This window comes from Protopterus annectens, chromosome 1.part0 (genome assembly GCF_019279795.1).
Source record: "Protopterus annectens isolate FY-2018-M chromosome 1.part0, PAN1.0, whole genome shotgun sequence".
Lineage (NCBI taxonomy): Eukaryota > Metazoa > Chordata > Ceratodontiformes > Protopteridae > Protopterus > Protopterus annectens.
This window is the reverse complement of record NC_056725.1, coordinates 448,084,917-448,099,254: the sequence shown is the minus strand read 5'-3', so window position 1 is coordinate 448,099,254 and position 14,338 is coordinate 448,084,917. Positions and strand designations below refer to the sequence as shown.

Below are 14,338 nucleotides of genomic sequence, written 5' to 3'. Positions count from 1 at the left end.
AAGAAAATACTTGAATGCTTTCAGAAAACATTTTCTCTATGCTATTTCTCTTTTTCAGATTGCCTGCTAGAGACATGAAAACCAGACACTGAACAGTTTACGGGAAACAAAGCGTTATAGTCAATATTCTTTTTCATTTACTTGCTTTCTCTTAAAACTTGGTACTATATTAAGCAGTGACCTTAACCCAGTCATTCTCCTATGCAAAAATGAGAAAAGGGCACTAAGTTTTCTTTGTCCTGTTCTTTTAACGAGATCTTTTTTAACATTACATTGCCTACATTTCTTAAAACCAAACATGGAGAAAGAGAGAAGAAGGGAGAAAAAAACAGGAGCACCTATTTACATTAGTATTATTTCCATTACACTTAAAACAACTGAAAAAAAAATTACTTTGTAACATGCAAAGAATATCATGCACTATTTAAATAGTACTACAGTAAACTGTCAGTTAACGGGAACTTAAGCAAACAGCAAAAAAAAAAAAAAATCGAAGAAATACAGTATGAACAATTCATTTCAATTTTCATGTGTTGCACTTTCTGTTTTCTCCCCCAGCCAGGCTTTTAATTGTTGTATTTCAATATTAAAATCAGTGTAGTGTTTATGGTGTGCTATAGTATAGGGACAGTATTAGGCATGTTTTTAATAGTAACTCTCAAGCAACCAGAAATTACGGTTATCCGGCATCTACCAATCCCCATGGGTGCCGGTTAATTGAGAGTTTACTGTATTAAGAAAAAAAAATTGTTTTACTTACAGTTAACTTCCTCCTTCTTCTTCCCCTCTCCCGAGTATTTTTCCAAATATTAATGACATGAAGTAAGGCATATGCTTTAGAGTCCCCTACAAGTTTGACAAAGGCCAAAGAAGTCCAATATTTCCAGATTTTTGTTCTGTCATGTTTCACAAAGATAATTATTGCTTTGTAATCCTATATTTGTCAATTTCCAAGTTACTGATTTTATTCTCCAAATGTTATTGAAATGAAGTAGGGCATATGCTTTAAAGTCCCCCACAAGTTTAACAAAATCCAAGAAAGTCCAATATTTCCAGATGTTCTTGTTATATTCTTGTACATCTCCATCTCCTAAACCCTGTCTCTGCTTCATTTCCAACATACTGTTGATTCTTCTAGTTAACTGTTGTGCTTTTTCATTCACTCAAGCATTTTCTGTTGAAACACTGGAAAAAGGTTCACTGGTACACAGTGTCTTTGTGATCTTTATTACCAGTAGAACAAGAAGTAGAATCTCCTTCTGTTTCACAGCTCACTTTTTGTTGAGCAAACTTTTGTATTTCTTCCTTAGCATGTACTTCATCAAAAAATTATTTCGTTCCTCCAGGGAAAAATATTTTGAAGGTAGCTGGATACAGCAGTTTGAATCTCACACCTGCTTTTTGACATTCCCTGAATAATGTAATACATTTATCCTCTTCTGCCTGGTGTAGAATGAGTAGTCCTTCTCCGCAAACACTCAGCTGTCTCCCAATTTTAGTACTTTGTTCTACTGCCACAGTTTTTATCAGAATCAACTCCTTCTGCTAGTAAGATAATATATTCTGTTAAAGGTCTAGGTTGTTTTCTCATAGCCAGGTTTGGAGCATGCACAAGATGTACCTTTCAGTTAACTCCTGTTGTGGAATATCAGTCCAGTTGCTTATTTGTGCTTTCATAAAATTAATGCAGTCTGTTCCTTCCAGCTTCTGGGGTTCAGCAGAAAATCTCAGGTTTTCTCTACTTGCTCTGTCCTCCAATTCCATTATTTTTTGAAACATCTCTTTTTGTGCAGTCTCGTATTCATCCAGCCTTTTCTTCATTTCAGTCTCTGAGTTTTGCAGTTTTATTACCTTATCTGAATATCTGTTTAAAGCTTGTTATACTTTTTCCAGCCTTTTATTGTTTGAGTTGATGGACTCCATCAGTGTTTTATTTATTTTAGTCAAGTCTGTGTACTGTTGCCTTATACTTTTCTCTAGGTTACTGGAATTCTTGTCTGGAGCTTGCACTACTTTTTGCTGAACAGTTACATTACTTTTTCTCCTTTTCTAGCTGATTTTCCTTTTGGTCCTCTGTGTTTCCTTTTTCCACACATCCAGGCAGTGTACATACTAGCCAGTTACTGAAATTTACCCAGAAATCTAGGTCCACTGCCTCTAAGTTTTGTTTTCACACTGGGAGAGCTAGTCTGTTACTCAATGTGCAGCCATCTTGGAGGTCCTCCTGACTGCTTCCATCTTGGTGTTTTTTTTTTTTTTTTTTGCTTGGGATTCAGCCTAATCACAGTCTCACCAGGGAGGATTCCTTATGTTGAGTATAACTGATACATACTTATCATCTGAATTGGTCTACAAGGTAGACCTCCTTGTTGGATCCAGTATACCTTACCACCATCCCTTGTTGCCTGGATAGCCGTTCTATTCATATTTAGCTGTTGGGACTTCCCTGTAAGTCAAGCAAGTATATACTTGTTTATTATCTGATTATCATCTTAAGGATCACTGTTGCAGTACTTTTATAATGAATGGGAAATGGCTGCACCAGGACACCATCCCATTTGCTGACATTTCTAGTAGGACTAGTCTCCTCCCTAGGCCAAAAATAGAAGGGGATCAATAGTTAGAAAGGGGAAAGCAGCTTACACTGTCATCACCTCTTTTTTGCTGCAGCAAGTGGGTCAGCCTGCCCATTGGTCTCATCCAGGCAGTTTTCAGAGAAGTACATACCCTTTTGGAATTTTCTTTATTGCAAAGCTTGATATTTAAACATTCCAACAAATTACTGCCTCTTGTAGAAAACTGGCATTATGTGGAGCTGCCTTATTTAACAGATTTTGTCACTTAAAATGCCACTTTTCATTTAAATCTGTGTTAGTTTATTTTAGATGTCTAAGCAAGCAAGTTTATTCATGAACTGAGTGTAAGGATGCAAGTTTCAGCTAAATTTAATAAAAGTAGGTCATACTGTTTGTTATGAAAACAGTATAGACTGCCAAGGAAATAAGATACTACCTTATAATGTGTACATGACACTAAACCACAAATATGCATTTGTGTGATGGTGGAAGTCTGACCATCCTGAAGTGTAACCCATTATTAGAAATTACTGCTCATTGAGCAGTTAGTATGCTGTACAGAACAAATTTCTAGTTAACGAAAGAAGAAAGAAAAGGTCAGCCACTAGCATGCTGCAGTGGTTTAGCTGAGATTGCAATGTGTATATGTCACACATTCCGTCCACAACCCTGTTTTCCCATTTTTGCACATGGAGTCGAGATGTCACTTCACTTGTGACAGTCATCTAAAGTCAATGTTCATACCACCCTGTAGCTAGTCCTGCCACAGTTGTTCTTCCAAACCACAGATATGTGCATGCACATGTGCGCACACACATGCACTCCACTGTGGCTAATTTAGTGTGTCCATTCCAACTGTTGTACATCTCTGAAATGTGGGAGAAAAAAGGAGCACCCAGAAAACCCACATGAGCACAGGGAAGGGCACCCATTGTCAGCATTAACTTCTGGGTGGCATCTTCATTGAGTAGCAGTACTGAACTAACAGCCTTGTTATATTGTTGAATGCAAAGGACGTACTGACTGTTAGGAGTATGGGTTATCATTAGCTAGCTATCTAGGAGTTTCTGTGTCTGTATTTTGGCTTATTTATAATACACAAGGTATTTTGATGTTTGGTGGGCTGCTTGGCTAACTTGGAATATTAACCAGTTTCATTTTTTTTCCAATCAGAGTTTGTCACTATGAACGTTTGTTCTGGGCCTGGAAGGAAGGTGTTCGAGTACATGAGTCACAGACCAAGCAGGATCCAGACCTGCTTTCCAGAGACTGTGTTCTATCATTTATCCATTCACATTGCCAGATGTAAATTGTGGTTTTGGCTTTGCTTTATGCTGCAAGATTTTAACACAGACAGGAGAATCTGTGAAACATAAGGAAGCTGGGACCTGGAACATAGTCATCATTTTCCTGGGCATAATTTAAACAGGAATGACATGAAGAGAGTATATTCCTCTGGATCTTGATAGGAATCAGAGTGTTTTTATTCTGCTCTGGTCTAGGATTTTAGCACAGAGACGTTGGTATAAATGTTTGCAGTGAACTCTAAGAGAAGAGAATCCTGTGCCACAATTAAGCCATTTTATCCTCTTGAATCCAGATTTGTGGAATTTAGCTTCAGCATAATTTAATAAAGACTTTTATAATAAGAATACACTGAATGCCAGTTATTGCTGCATTCTGTGTACACCTATTTTGATATTGTATTGGATTTTGATTGTTTACTTTTAATTCGATGAATTGCTTGTTACCTCTCTTTGTTTCTTCACCTCTTTGTTTCAGATCAGGAACTTAAATCTGAAAAGTAGCTGATGTGGTCACATGCCCTTTTAAAATCTTTATTTTGAATATATGATACTGTAAATGGGAGAGATTTCATGCTGAAGTATGTACTATGAGCTGTTCTTTCTTGAACAGAATAATGTTTAAGTCTATAATGACCATTGGAAGAGTATTTTTTTTCTTTTGCGGAAGCTTTCTGTGAAAACGAATCCACTATGGAATCCTGGGTTTAATGATATGACTGCATGCTGTCACTGAACTCAGTTATAAATTAAATCATCACTCTCCTGACAGCATGTTTTATAGTTCTTTGTTTGAACTAGATGTCTGTACATATTTGATAAACCATTATTTGTACACTATATTATTTAGTAAGATATTAAGGAGCTGTGTAATAAAATGGTGCTGAAAATAATGACTAAGAACTTCCAACAGCTTAATACAACTGTCAACAAAATCACTCCATCTTCACTGAAATCAGGATGTGACCCATTTCAGAGCTGTTTGATACCAACAAGTGCAATTCAGCAGTGATTTCTGATCCAACATTGAGGACGCTTCTTGGGTGTCTAATTGGGTTTGTCTTCCCTTTTATTACAGTAATCACATTTTTCTTTGAAGCTGCCATGCTCTGGTGGCACTCGCACCTGCATTTGTGCATGTTGTGATATAAAATGCCACACTAAGAAAGCAAAATTAGCCCTGAGCTATCCAGCTATTTTTGTTGTTGTTTACACATTTTGGATCTCACTTCTGACTTAAACTGTGGAAAAGTTCCCTTAAAGCACTGGAGTTTGCACAAAAGTCCCATGTGCAGCTGGAATTGCATTAGAAGGCCAAGAAAATAAGGGTAGGCCTTGGTCACACTTTCCCAGTGGTATGTTCATTGTAGAAGTGGCAGTCCATTTTCTACCTAAGAACACCTGAAGCAACAGTAGGAAAAATCAAAAGGCAAACAAGATGAATTTTCATGTAACAATCTGCAACTAGATCTGTATAAAATATTAATTTATACCAAATTTTACTTACAGAATAAACAAAGGAAAATGTTAGATTTATGAAAGGTAAAGTGATGAGAGCAATATATTAATATGAGGGTTAAAGCTATTTTATGGGGTTTTATTTTTCCCTTATCCCTAAAATATTTAGACTTTGCAGCTTTTTATAACTGGATTTTACAGTAAGTATAGAATTGTGACAATTTCCTATTGCTATTAAGTTATGAGATTATAGATTAGCAGGCTTTTGGAACTAGTATAAAAAATGTCCAGTGTACGTAATCTAGTCTGTCCACTTTGGGCAGATTTAGAAAAGGAATATAAAGAGCATTATGTACTGCCTTATATACATAAAACTGCTAATCATGCCTTTACATTAAAAGAAGTTAAACCTTTGAAAAATAGAATTATACTAAAAGGTGAAACTATGTATAGTAATAAAAAAGATATAGAAGAAAATGTAGTGAGCATTTGGAAAAGAAAGAAAAGAGAACCAATATTTTGGGAGCAGATAGTAAAACGAGATGAGATAATAAATGGGATGAAGCTAGACAAACTTTTGTATTACTGAATTCAGGTCAGCTTGCACATACAAGTCTAATGTTAGAGTTGAAGGAAGACGTGAGGCTGGATAGTAAATTTGTTAAACCACAAATAGTAGGTTTTATAATTGAGGCCAGAACAGAAGTGGGACTGGAAAAGAGTAATAAGTAGAGCATTTAAAGAAATATTTGATTTGAGAAGACAGTACAGTATAAAATTAAAAATAGGAGGGAGTGAATAATCAGGTTCATATCGATTTGTTGGTGGTTTTTGCGAACGCAAACAAATAAAGCAGTTTGGCAAAACCACATTCAGCAAACATTTAAATATTTTTTTTTTTGCAGGGTGACACTCCCCCCTGCACCCCCATTGGTGGGACAACCCCCCTACACAGACACCCAGGAATTAAGAGAATCAACTCTGAGGTTGCGCAACAGTGAAGAAAAATACAATCTCCACAGTCAACAAAAGTGTTTTCGGTAAACTGCCTTCAATTTTTTGCATGTGACAAAACTACCTTTGATGCGATGACATGATCCCAAATAATTAAACAAAAGTATTACAGATTATCACTGTCGCTCACCAGGGCAGGATAAAACAGGCAAGCATCGTGGGTTCTTGTTCAAACAGCTTTATTGTATACAAACGTATCATAAATGAGTTAAATAACTTTAACTTATAAACTAGCTATCATGCACATAGATGTTAACATTCTGGCTGCACCTTCAAAATGGCACTGAAGCTAACATGCTTGGTATTTATATGCACATACAGATTTTGGAAATGCTTCTTAAAGGTACAACAAGCATGTTATTCTACATCCTCCCTCTTTGAGAAAATGAGTTAGATATTGTCACTGAAATTAATGAATATGCAGTTTACACAGTAATGATTTTCATCATGCAATTATACAAAGCTAGATGCATATATACAACTATGTCCAAGTTGCTGCATATTTTACACTAGGCTTTGAAATACGACCATATCGTGTGATATAAAATTTGAGATCTGGTTTAGCAACTGGGATTGTCTCTGCTGACTGACCAGTCTTAGGAACACTGGAATCATGTGCTAGAACAGTATCAGGAGTCAAGACATGCTCTAGAACGGGAATATCATCTGGATTGCTCTGAGAGTTAGAGTCTTTATCACAGGTATGATGCTGCGATATCGGTTCTGCTAAAGGAAGAAGATGTCTGCAATTTCTCCTGTACTCTACACTCTTGGATTTAACAAAATAGGATCTCATCTTTGTACAAATACTCGTTACTTGACCAATCCAGTTGAAACTTTTGCTGTTTGTATCATTAGCTCTCCTTTTTTCAATGGATAAAGAAATCTGCTCCACTTGTCATAGCTGGACTTTTGGACAGAATGCTTTCTAGATAACTGGGCTTTGATTGCTTGGTTGTTCTTAGATTTACGCCTCAATAAACTAGAACTGATAGCCAATGTTGTTCTGGTTTGCAGAGACAGAAGTCTCTAAGCAGGTGAGCCAATGTATGCTTCTGAGATTGAGTCAAGTCAAAAACAATCGGTACTGTTATGCCTTGACTTCTCAAGTAATTGCTTTGCACTCTGTACTGCACGTTCAGCAAGTCCATTCGATTGCGAATACTTTAGACTACTAGTAACATGCACTAAGTCCCATTCTCTGGCAAATTTCCGAAATGATTGACTAGTAAATTGCGTACCATTGTCGGAGATTAATTTCTGTGGACTGCCATGGACTGCAAAATGGCATTTCAACTTAGTAATGACTATAGTAGAAGTTAGATTAGGTAGTAGATCGATCTCGAACCAATTTGAATAAGAGTCTACCAGTACTAAGTTGTTGTGTCTTTTGGCTTTTCCCAGTTAGGGGTCGCCACAGCAGAACTCCGGTCCGCTTATGATTAGCAGTGGATTTTTACATGCCGAGTTGCCAGTCCTGACGCACAACCTTCAACGAAGGTACGCCCATTCACGCATGTCTCTACACAGATGACACTATAACTGAGAATCGAACAGGATGTCTTACTGTGAGGCGACAACGCTACCGCAGCACCACCAACGCAGTATGTTGATTATTCTACTCGAATATGTCAGTAGCTACAACTAACCAAGGTACATCAGGAATTTCACTTAGCTGAAGTGCTCTCTTTGCAAATGTGCTTTAGTACTATTACATACTGAACAGGAAGAAAATACTCTTCAATATCTTTCGCTAGAGAAGTCCAATATACTAGTCCTCTTGCTCTTCTTTTAGTAGATTCAGAACCCGGGTGACCAGGATGCAAAATATGGATATACTCTTGTAAAGAAGCAGAAACAACAATTTTAGGACCTTTGAAAATAATGCCATCTTCCGTCAACAACTCATCTCTGTAAGTAAAGTAAGACTGCACTTCAGGTGGTACAATTGATTGCTTTGACAGCCGTCCAATACTGATGTAGTGATTGAGCTTTTGTAAAACTGGATCAGTCATTGTATGATTTCGTAGCACATCAAGTCTTGTGGTAGAAAATGTATGCACTTCCATGCCAAAATTCTCTGTGTCAAGCTGTTCTGTTGTATTTCTGGGCTATCTGGATAAGGTATCAGCCAGATAATGAAGTTTGCCTTTCGTGTAGACCATTTTGAAGTTGTACTTTTGCAATTTGAGCATAATTCTGTGTAATCTCACTGGAGCGGAGTGCATAGGTTTCTTTAAAATAGTAATCAAACGTTGATTATCAGTTCCAGTCTGGATTTCTCAACCATAAATATAATCATGAAACTTGGAAAATGCAAACACTATTGCCAAAAGTTCTTTCTCAATTTGAGCATATTGCATCTCAGTCTGGGTAAGTGTTCTATATGCATAGGCTACTGGCTTGCATTCTTGTAGAATAACTGTACCTAAAGCAAATTTTGAAGCATCACAGGAAAGAGTTACTGGTTTGTTGATATCATAGTATCTTAATGTTGGAGGGGTAGCAATTTTCTGCCTAAGAACTTCAAATGCTGTCTGATGCTGGTCTAGGCATGACCAAGTAACATTTTTATGTGTGAGTTCTCTCAAAGGTGCTGTCAACTCACTGACGTCTGGTATAAACTTGCCTAAGTAATGGACCATATCAAGAAAATGTTGTAGAACTTGCACATTATGTGGTGCTGGCATTTTAAGAATGTCTGCTTGCTTGGATGGGTCTGGTCTCAAGCCAATACTTTAAACAAATGACCTACATATGTGACTTCTGGTAGTCTGAATTTGCACTTTAGAGGATTGAGCTGTAAGTTCACTTCATGTGCTCTGTCTAGAACTCTCAAGACTTCTCTCATGCTCTGTCTCACCATTACCTCTGACCAAGATATCCTCTACTGTTATGGCACAAGGATAACCCGAAAAAATTTGCTCCATTGCACATTGAAATACTTCATTCCAAATGGCATCCTGAGGTATCTATGTCTTCCAAATGTGGTACTGAATGTAGTCAGTAATGAAGATTTGCGATCAAGCATCACCTGCCAAAATGAACTCTCTGCATCTAAGAGAGAAAAAATAGTGGCATTCGGTATCAGGGCTGCAACCTCTTCAACTATATGCATGGGATGATGTGGTCTCTTCAATTCTTTATTCAAATCTCTTGGGTCAATACATATTCTGATTTCATCTGAGCCTTTTTTATGAACTGCTACCATGGACGACACCTATTTGGTAGGTTCTGTAACTGGACAAATCACCTTGTTGCACCATTTTGTCTAACTGAGCTTTGACCCTATGCTGCATAGCTGTTGGAACTCTTCTTGCCGGTCTGAGCAGTGGACTGATTTCTGGATCTAATTTCATGGAATACACAACAGGACATTTTCCCAATTTGTCATCAAAAACAGCATACTTTGACAAAATAGTATTGATGAAGCTATAACTAGGACATGTGCTTTTCTGATGAACTTCTTTGGTAAAAGAAAGCAGATTAATTTTCAAACTCTCTCCGAGACCCAGTAATGACTGCACAGGTCTTTGAACCACATAAAACAAAAGACTGAAATAGTTCTTGGCCACATAACATGAAAGCACTACCGAGCCTTTGGCTTGAAATTTTTCCCCACCATACGCAACAAGTTTTGCACAATTAGTCACATTTAGTTGTTCAGCAGCAATGACCCTTGCGAAAGTATGTGCAGACATGACATTACACTTTGAACCAGTGTCTGCTTTGAGCTCGGTGGATTTACCATTGATCCAGATAGTACAAAATCACCAATCACTGATGCACCATCTGCATAGAAAGCAGACTGTTGCAGGTCTGTTTGATTAACTTCCTTTTTGAAGTGACCCTTCTTTGTAACTGTGTGAGGCTTTCTCAGTTTACAAAATCTTTGGAAATGGTTCAATTTCTTACACTTCTGACATTGCTGACCAAATGCTATGCACGTTTCTCTTTTGGACTCATGGTTGGCACCATGATTGTGACAGTTAACAGTAAAGCTTGATTTGGGTTTTGCTGATTCACTCGTATGCTGCACTGAGCAATGTCTGGTTTGCACTGAATAACCTTGGTTCTGCACTGAGCATGCTGCTTTAACTGAACTGGTCTTGGAATGTGCTAGAAGTCCCGCAGGGGCTGTTGCTACCATGTGCTTAGGCCTGCTTTTGCCCTGTTACATGTTGCATGCTGTCCACATGAGCTCTGGAGCCTGCTGAAACCATGCTCTTATCACTAGCAAGCATATTTGTGTGCATCTGTGTAACTTCATGAATCTGACATGTCTCAATGGCTTTACTCATCGTCAAATCACTGTCACAAAGCAGAATCTTTCTTACAGTAGCATTATTAATATCATGCACGAGTCTGTTTTTTATTAACTCATCCTTTAAATCACCAAACCTACACATTTTAGCTTTGTTTCTCAGGTCAGTAATATAAGCTGCAAAAGTTTCCCCTTGGCTTTTGATCTCTCATGTAAAACAAATGCCTCTCCAGTGTAACAGTCTGGGGGTTACACATCTCTCTGAATTTGCTTTAAACACTCAGGTCTTCCCTTGATTCAGCCTGCACAACCACACAATGAGTTTCTCCTTCACCTTCATACACTGCTGGTGTGTAGGCAAATGAATGCTCCCTTTCAATGGCTTCTGACCTTGCTAGGTTTAGCAAAATGAATCCCCTGGTACATGCATCTTTTCAGAATAAGCTGCTTGTATAAGTATGTTGTATTCTTGCTCAAATACTTTCCAGTTCTCTGCAATATTCTGATCAAATAAAAGTGGGTTGTGGCTTGCGAAATCCGTTTGTCATATTGACATATCTTGATGAAAACTCTTGCAAATGTGCATGAACCACACACTTGTACATACATATATACATGTGCTTGAAATTTATGCCAGTACCTGTAACAACACAACAAGCCTTTGTATAACTGAATTTCACGAAATAAGTTTCCTGGGCACTGCAACACTTTGAAATCTCTTTAATATGAAAGCCATTCGCCTTGCAATTATTTTACTATACGAACCATTTATCTTGTAAAGGCAAGAATGCTAAAGTCATTTATCACCATTTTACTATATGAGCCTTTATCTTGTAACTGGTTTAATGCCAAAGCCATTTATCAACATTTTACTGCCAAAGTCGTTTATCATCAGTTTAAGAAACATTTTGAACAACTGCACAGTGTGAATAAACTGAGCAATAGTAGCTGAGGGCAAGAGACATTTCGAAGCAACTCTGCTTTGCAAATACACTATCTCAAAGTAATAGCACTTTACAAATGAATTGTCTCGAAGCAATTGCACCTTGCGAATAAACTGTTTCAAAGTAATTGCACTTTGTGAATGAACTGTACACAGCACACCGAAATTTCCCCAAAATGGTAGTACCTTGTTAGGCAACTCTTTATAGTGCAAGAAACACTCTGTAATGGTAAAAATAAAAAACACACCAAACAGCCAGTAAGTAGCAGCAATTCTCCTTATATTTCCAGGACCTGGTACCTCGGCATCTCGCCTTCAATGGGTCACAATACATTACAAAAAATAACAGTCTTTATATACAAATCAATTACAGCAATTATTCAATTAATCAAACAATCAACCTCAAAAATGGAGGGAAAAAAACTTTTGAATTGTTGTTTTGAATGACTTATATATTTTCTTATTATACATACCCCAATATATTAACTTAATTCCCAAAATTACTAAAAACTTTTGTATTAAATATTATATATCTCTCATAATATAATATAATTTCTTATAATGTGAATTATGAATTATGAAATACAATGAAATATTAACATACAAAATGAACATTATTATTGCATTTTAACAATTTGAACAATAAATTAATTCTTCAAATGCCTAATTCTAAATTCAAGCCAAAAGGCCTTAATGTATTAAACTTCAGAATCATCCTAGTTTCAAGTTCTAACAATTTATCACAAATATTGTCACCCTTAATGCAATGAGGTTTGCCTAATATACTAAATTTTAAACAATCAGATTTTCCCTCATGTATCTCACAAAAATGCTTCGCAACCGGACTAAATGCACTTGAATTCCTAATGTCCCTTAAGTGTTCTAAGATTCTCAGTCTTACCATTCTTTTAGTTTGCCCAATGTACCACATATTATGACAACTACACCCTAATATATAAACAACACCACTGGATCTGCAGTTAAAGTAATGCATGGGGTTATGGTTAACATTATTAATGGATCTGATGTTAATAATTCTGTCACAAATACTACAAGAGTTACATCTAAAAGAACCAACATTGGAAGCATAATCCATTCTTTTTGTACAAAGGTTATTATTTAATATTTCTTTTAAGTTCTTTCCTTTTTTGTATGAAAATATGATTTTGCGTGGAAAAAGCTTACCTATGAGCTCATCTTCACTAACCAAGTACCAAAATTTTTTAATTAGGGAAACAAATATATCAGAAAAAGCTGTATATTTTGTTACAAAAAATATATTTTCAACATCATCATCATCTTTCTCAACCATCCCTGAAAATTGCCTATATGGCTTCCTAAAGCTTCCTTGTTTGTTCAAAATTCCATTCATATGATCCAATAGTAGTTTTTCATCATAGCCCCTGTTATTCAATCTCAAAAATACCTCTTTTAACTCATAGTTTAATTCAGATATCATACTGGTATGTTGGTGTATTCTTTTGAATTCACCATAGGGCAAAGCTTTTAGTAGATGAGGAGGATGCATGCTGGACGCATGCAAAAACATGTTTGCTGAGGTATCCTTTCTATAGGGTCTGTACTCAATCTTATTGTTACTTATGAATAAAGTTAAGTCCAAAAAATTAATCTGATTCCGATTGACCTCATAAGAAAAAGACAGACTATGTTCATTATCATTCAATTCTTCAAAAAATTCACAAAACTCATAAATATCCCCTTTGCATATGAATATCAGGTCATCAATGAACCGTTTATACAAGATAACCTTATTATGAAAAAATATGCTAGGATAAATGAACTTTTTCTCAAAAAAATCCATGTATATTACGGCATAATTGGGAGCATAGGCAGCTCCCATTGCGTTCCTTTTTGTAAAAAATATTCACCATTAAATGTGAAATAATTATGGGTCAAACAGAATTCCAGAAGTGAGATCAAAAAATTAGTTCTGGGACCTTCACCTAACATATTGGAAATCGCATCAAGTCCCCATCTAATGCTGATGTTAGTATATAATGATTTAACATCAATAGTCACCCAATAATAGTCACTGTCCCATGTTATCTTCTGTACTTCATTTATTAACTCTTGGGTGTTACTAATATGAGCACTAACCCTACTGATGTAAATTTTTAGTTGTGAATCCAGGAAAACATTAACATTTTCCAAGAAAGATCCAATCCCCGACACTATAGGCCTACCAGGAGGCTTGTTAAGATCCTTATGAATCTTAGGTAAGGCATATAGTATGGGTGAAACAGGGTCCTTTATGTACATTTTGTTAACATCAACATTAGAAAAGAATCCCAATCGTTCTCCCCTTTCCAAAAGATTGAGAAGTTCCTCATTATACGATTTAAGTGGGTCCCTACTAAGTTTTATGTATTCATCATTGTTCTGAAGCAAATTGTTAACCATAACACAGTAATCAGATTTATTTTGTATCACCCAATTGCCCCCTTTGTCAGCACATTTAAATATATAATTATCCTTAAGTTTCCTAAGATCCTGTAAAGCCATCCACTCTTCTTTTGTAAGGTTAAATTTCTTCTTTTCCTTACAGAACTGCTTAAACATTAGTTCAGTTTCCTTTAAAAGAACTTTTTGAAACACCTGAATGGCTGGCACTGATATGGTAGGAATAAACCTATTTTTTACATTTCTAAATTTAGGCATTTTTAACCTACCATATCCTGTGTTAAAGCTGACATTAGAGGTAACATCAACATCACATTTAATAGAGCAAACATTACTCTCTCCAAAAATATTACTTTGT

At 36.4% G+C, this 14,338-nt stretch overlaps 1 protein-coding gene across 1 annotated transcript in view; it reads left to right on the top strand.

Moving 5' to 3' along the window:
* Positions 1–4,773, top strand: part of CMTR1 (cap methyltransferase 1) — a 2,799,821-nt gene extending 2,795,048 nt beyond the window's left edge. Inside the window, exon 24 of the mRNA XM_044060367.1 lies at positions 3,750–4,773. Coding sequence (XP_043916302.1) covers positions 3,750–3,885 — 136 coding nt within the window. The 3' untranslated portion in view covers positions 3,886–4,773. The remainder of the gene's footprint in view (positions 1–3,749) is intronic.
* Positions 4,774–14,338: the final 9,565 nt, after the last annotated feature.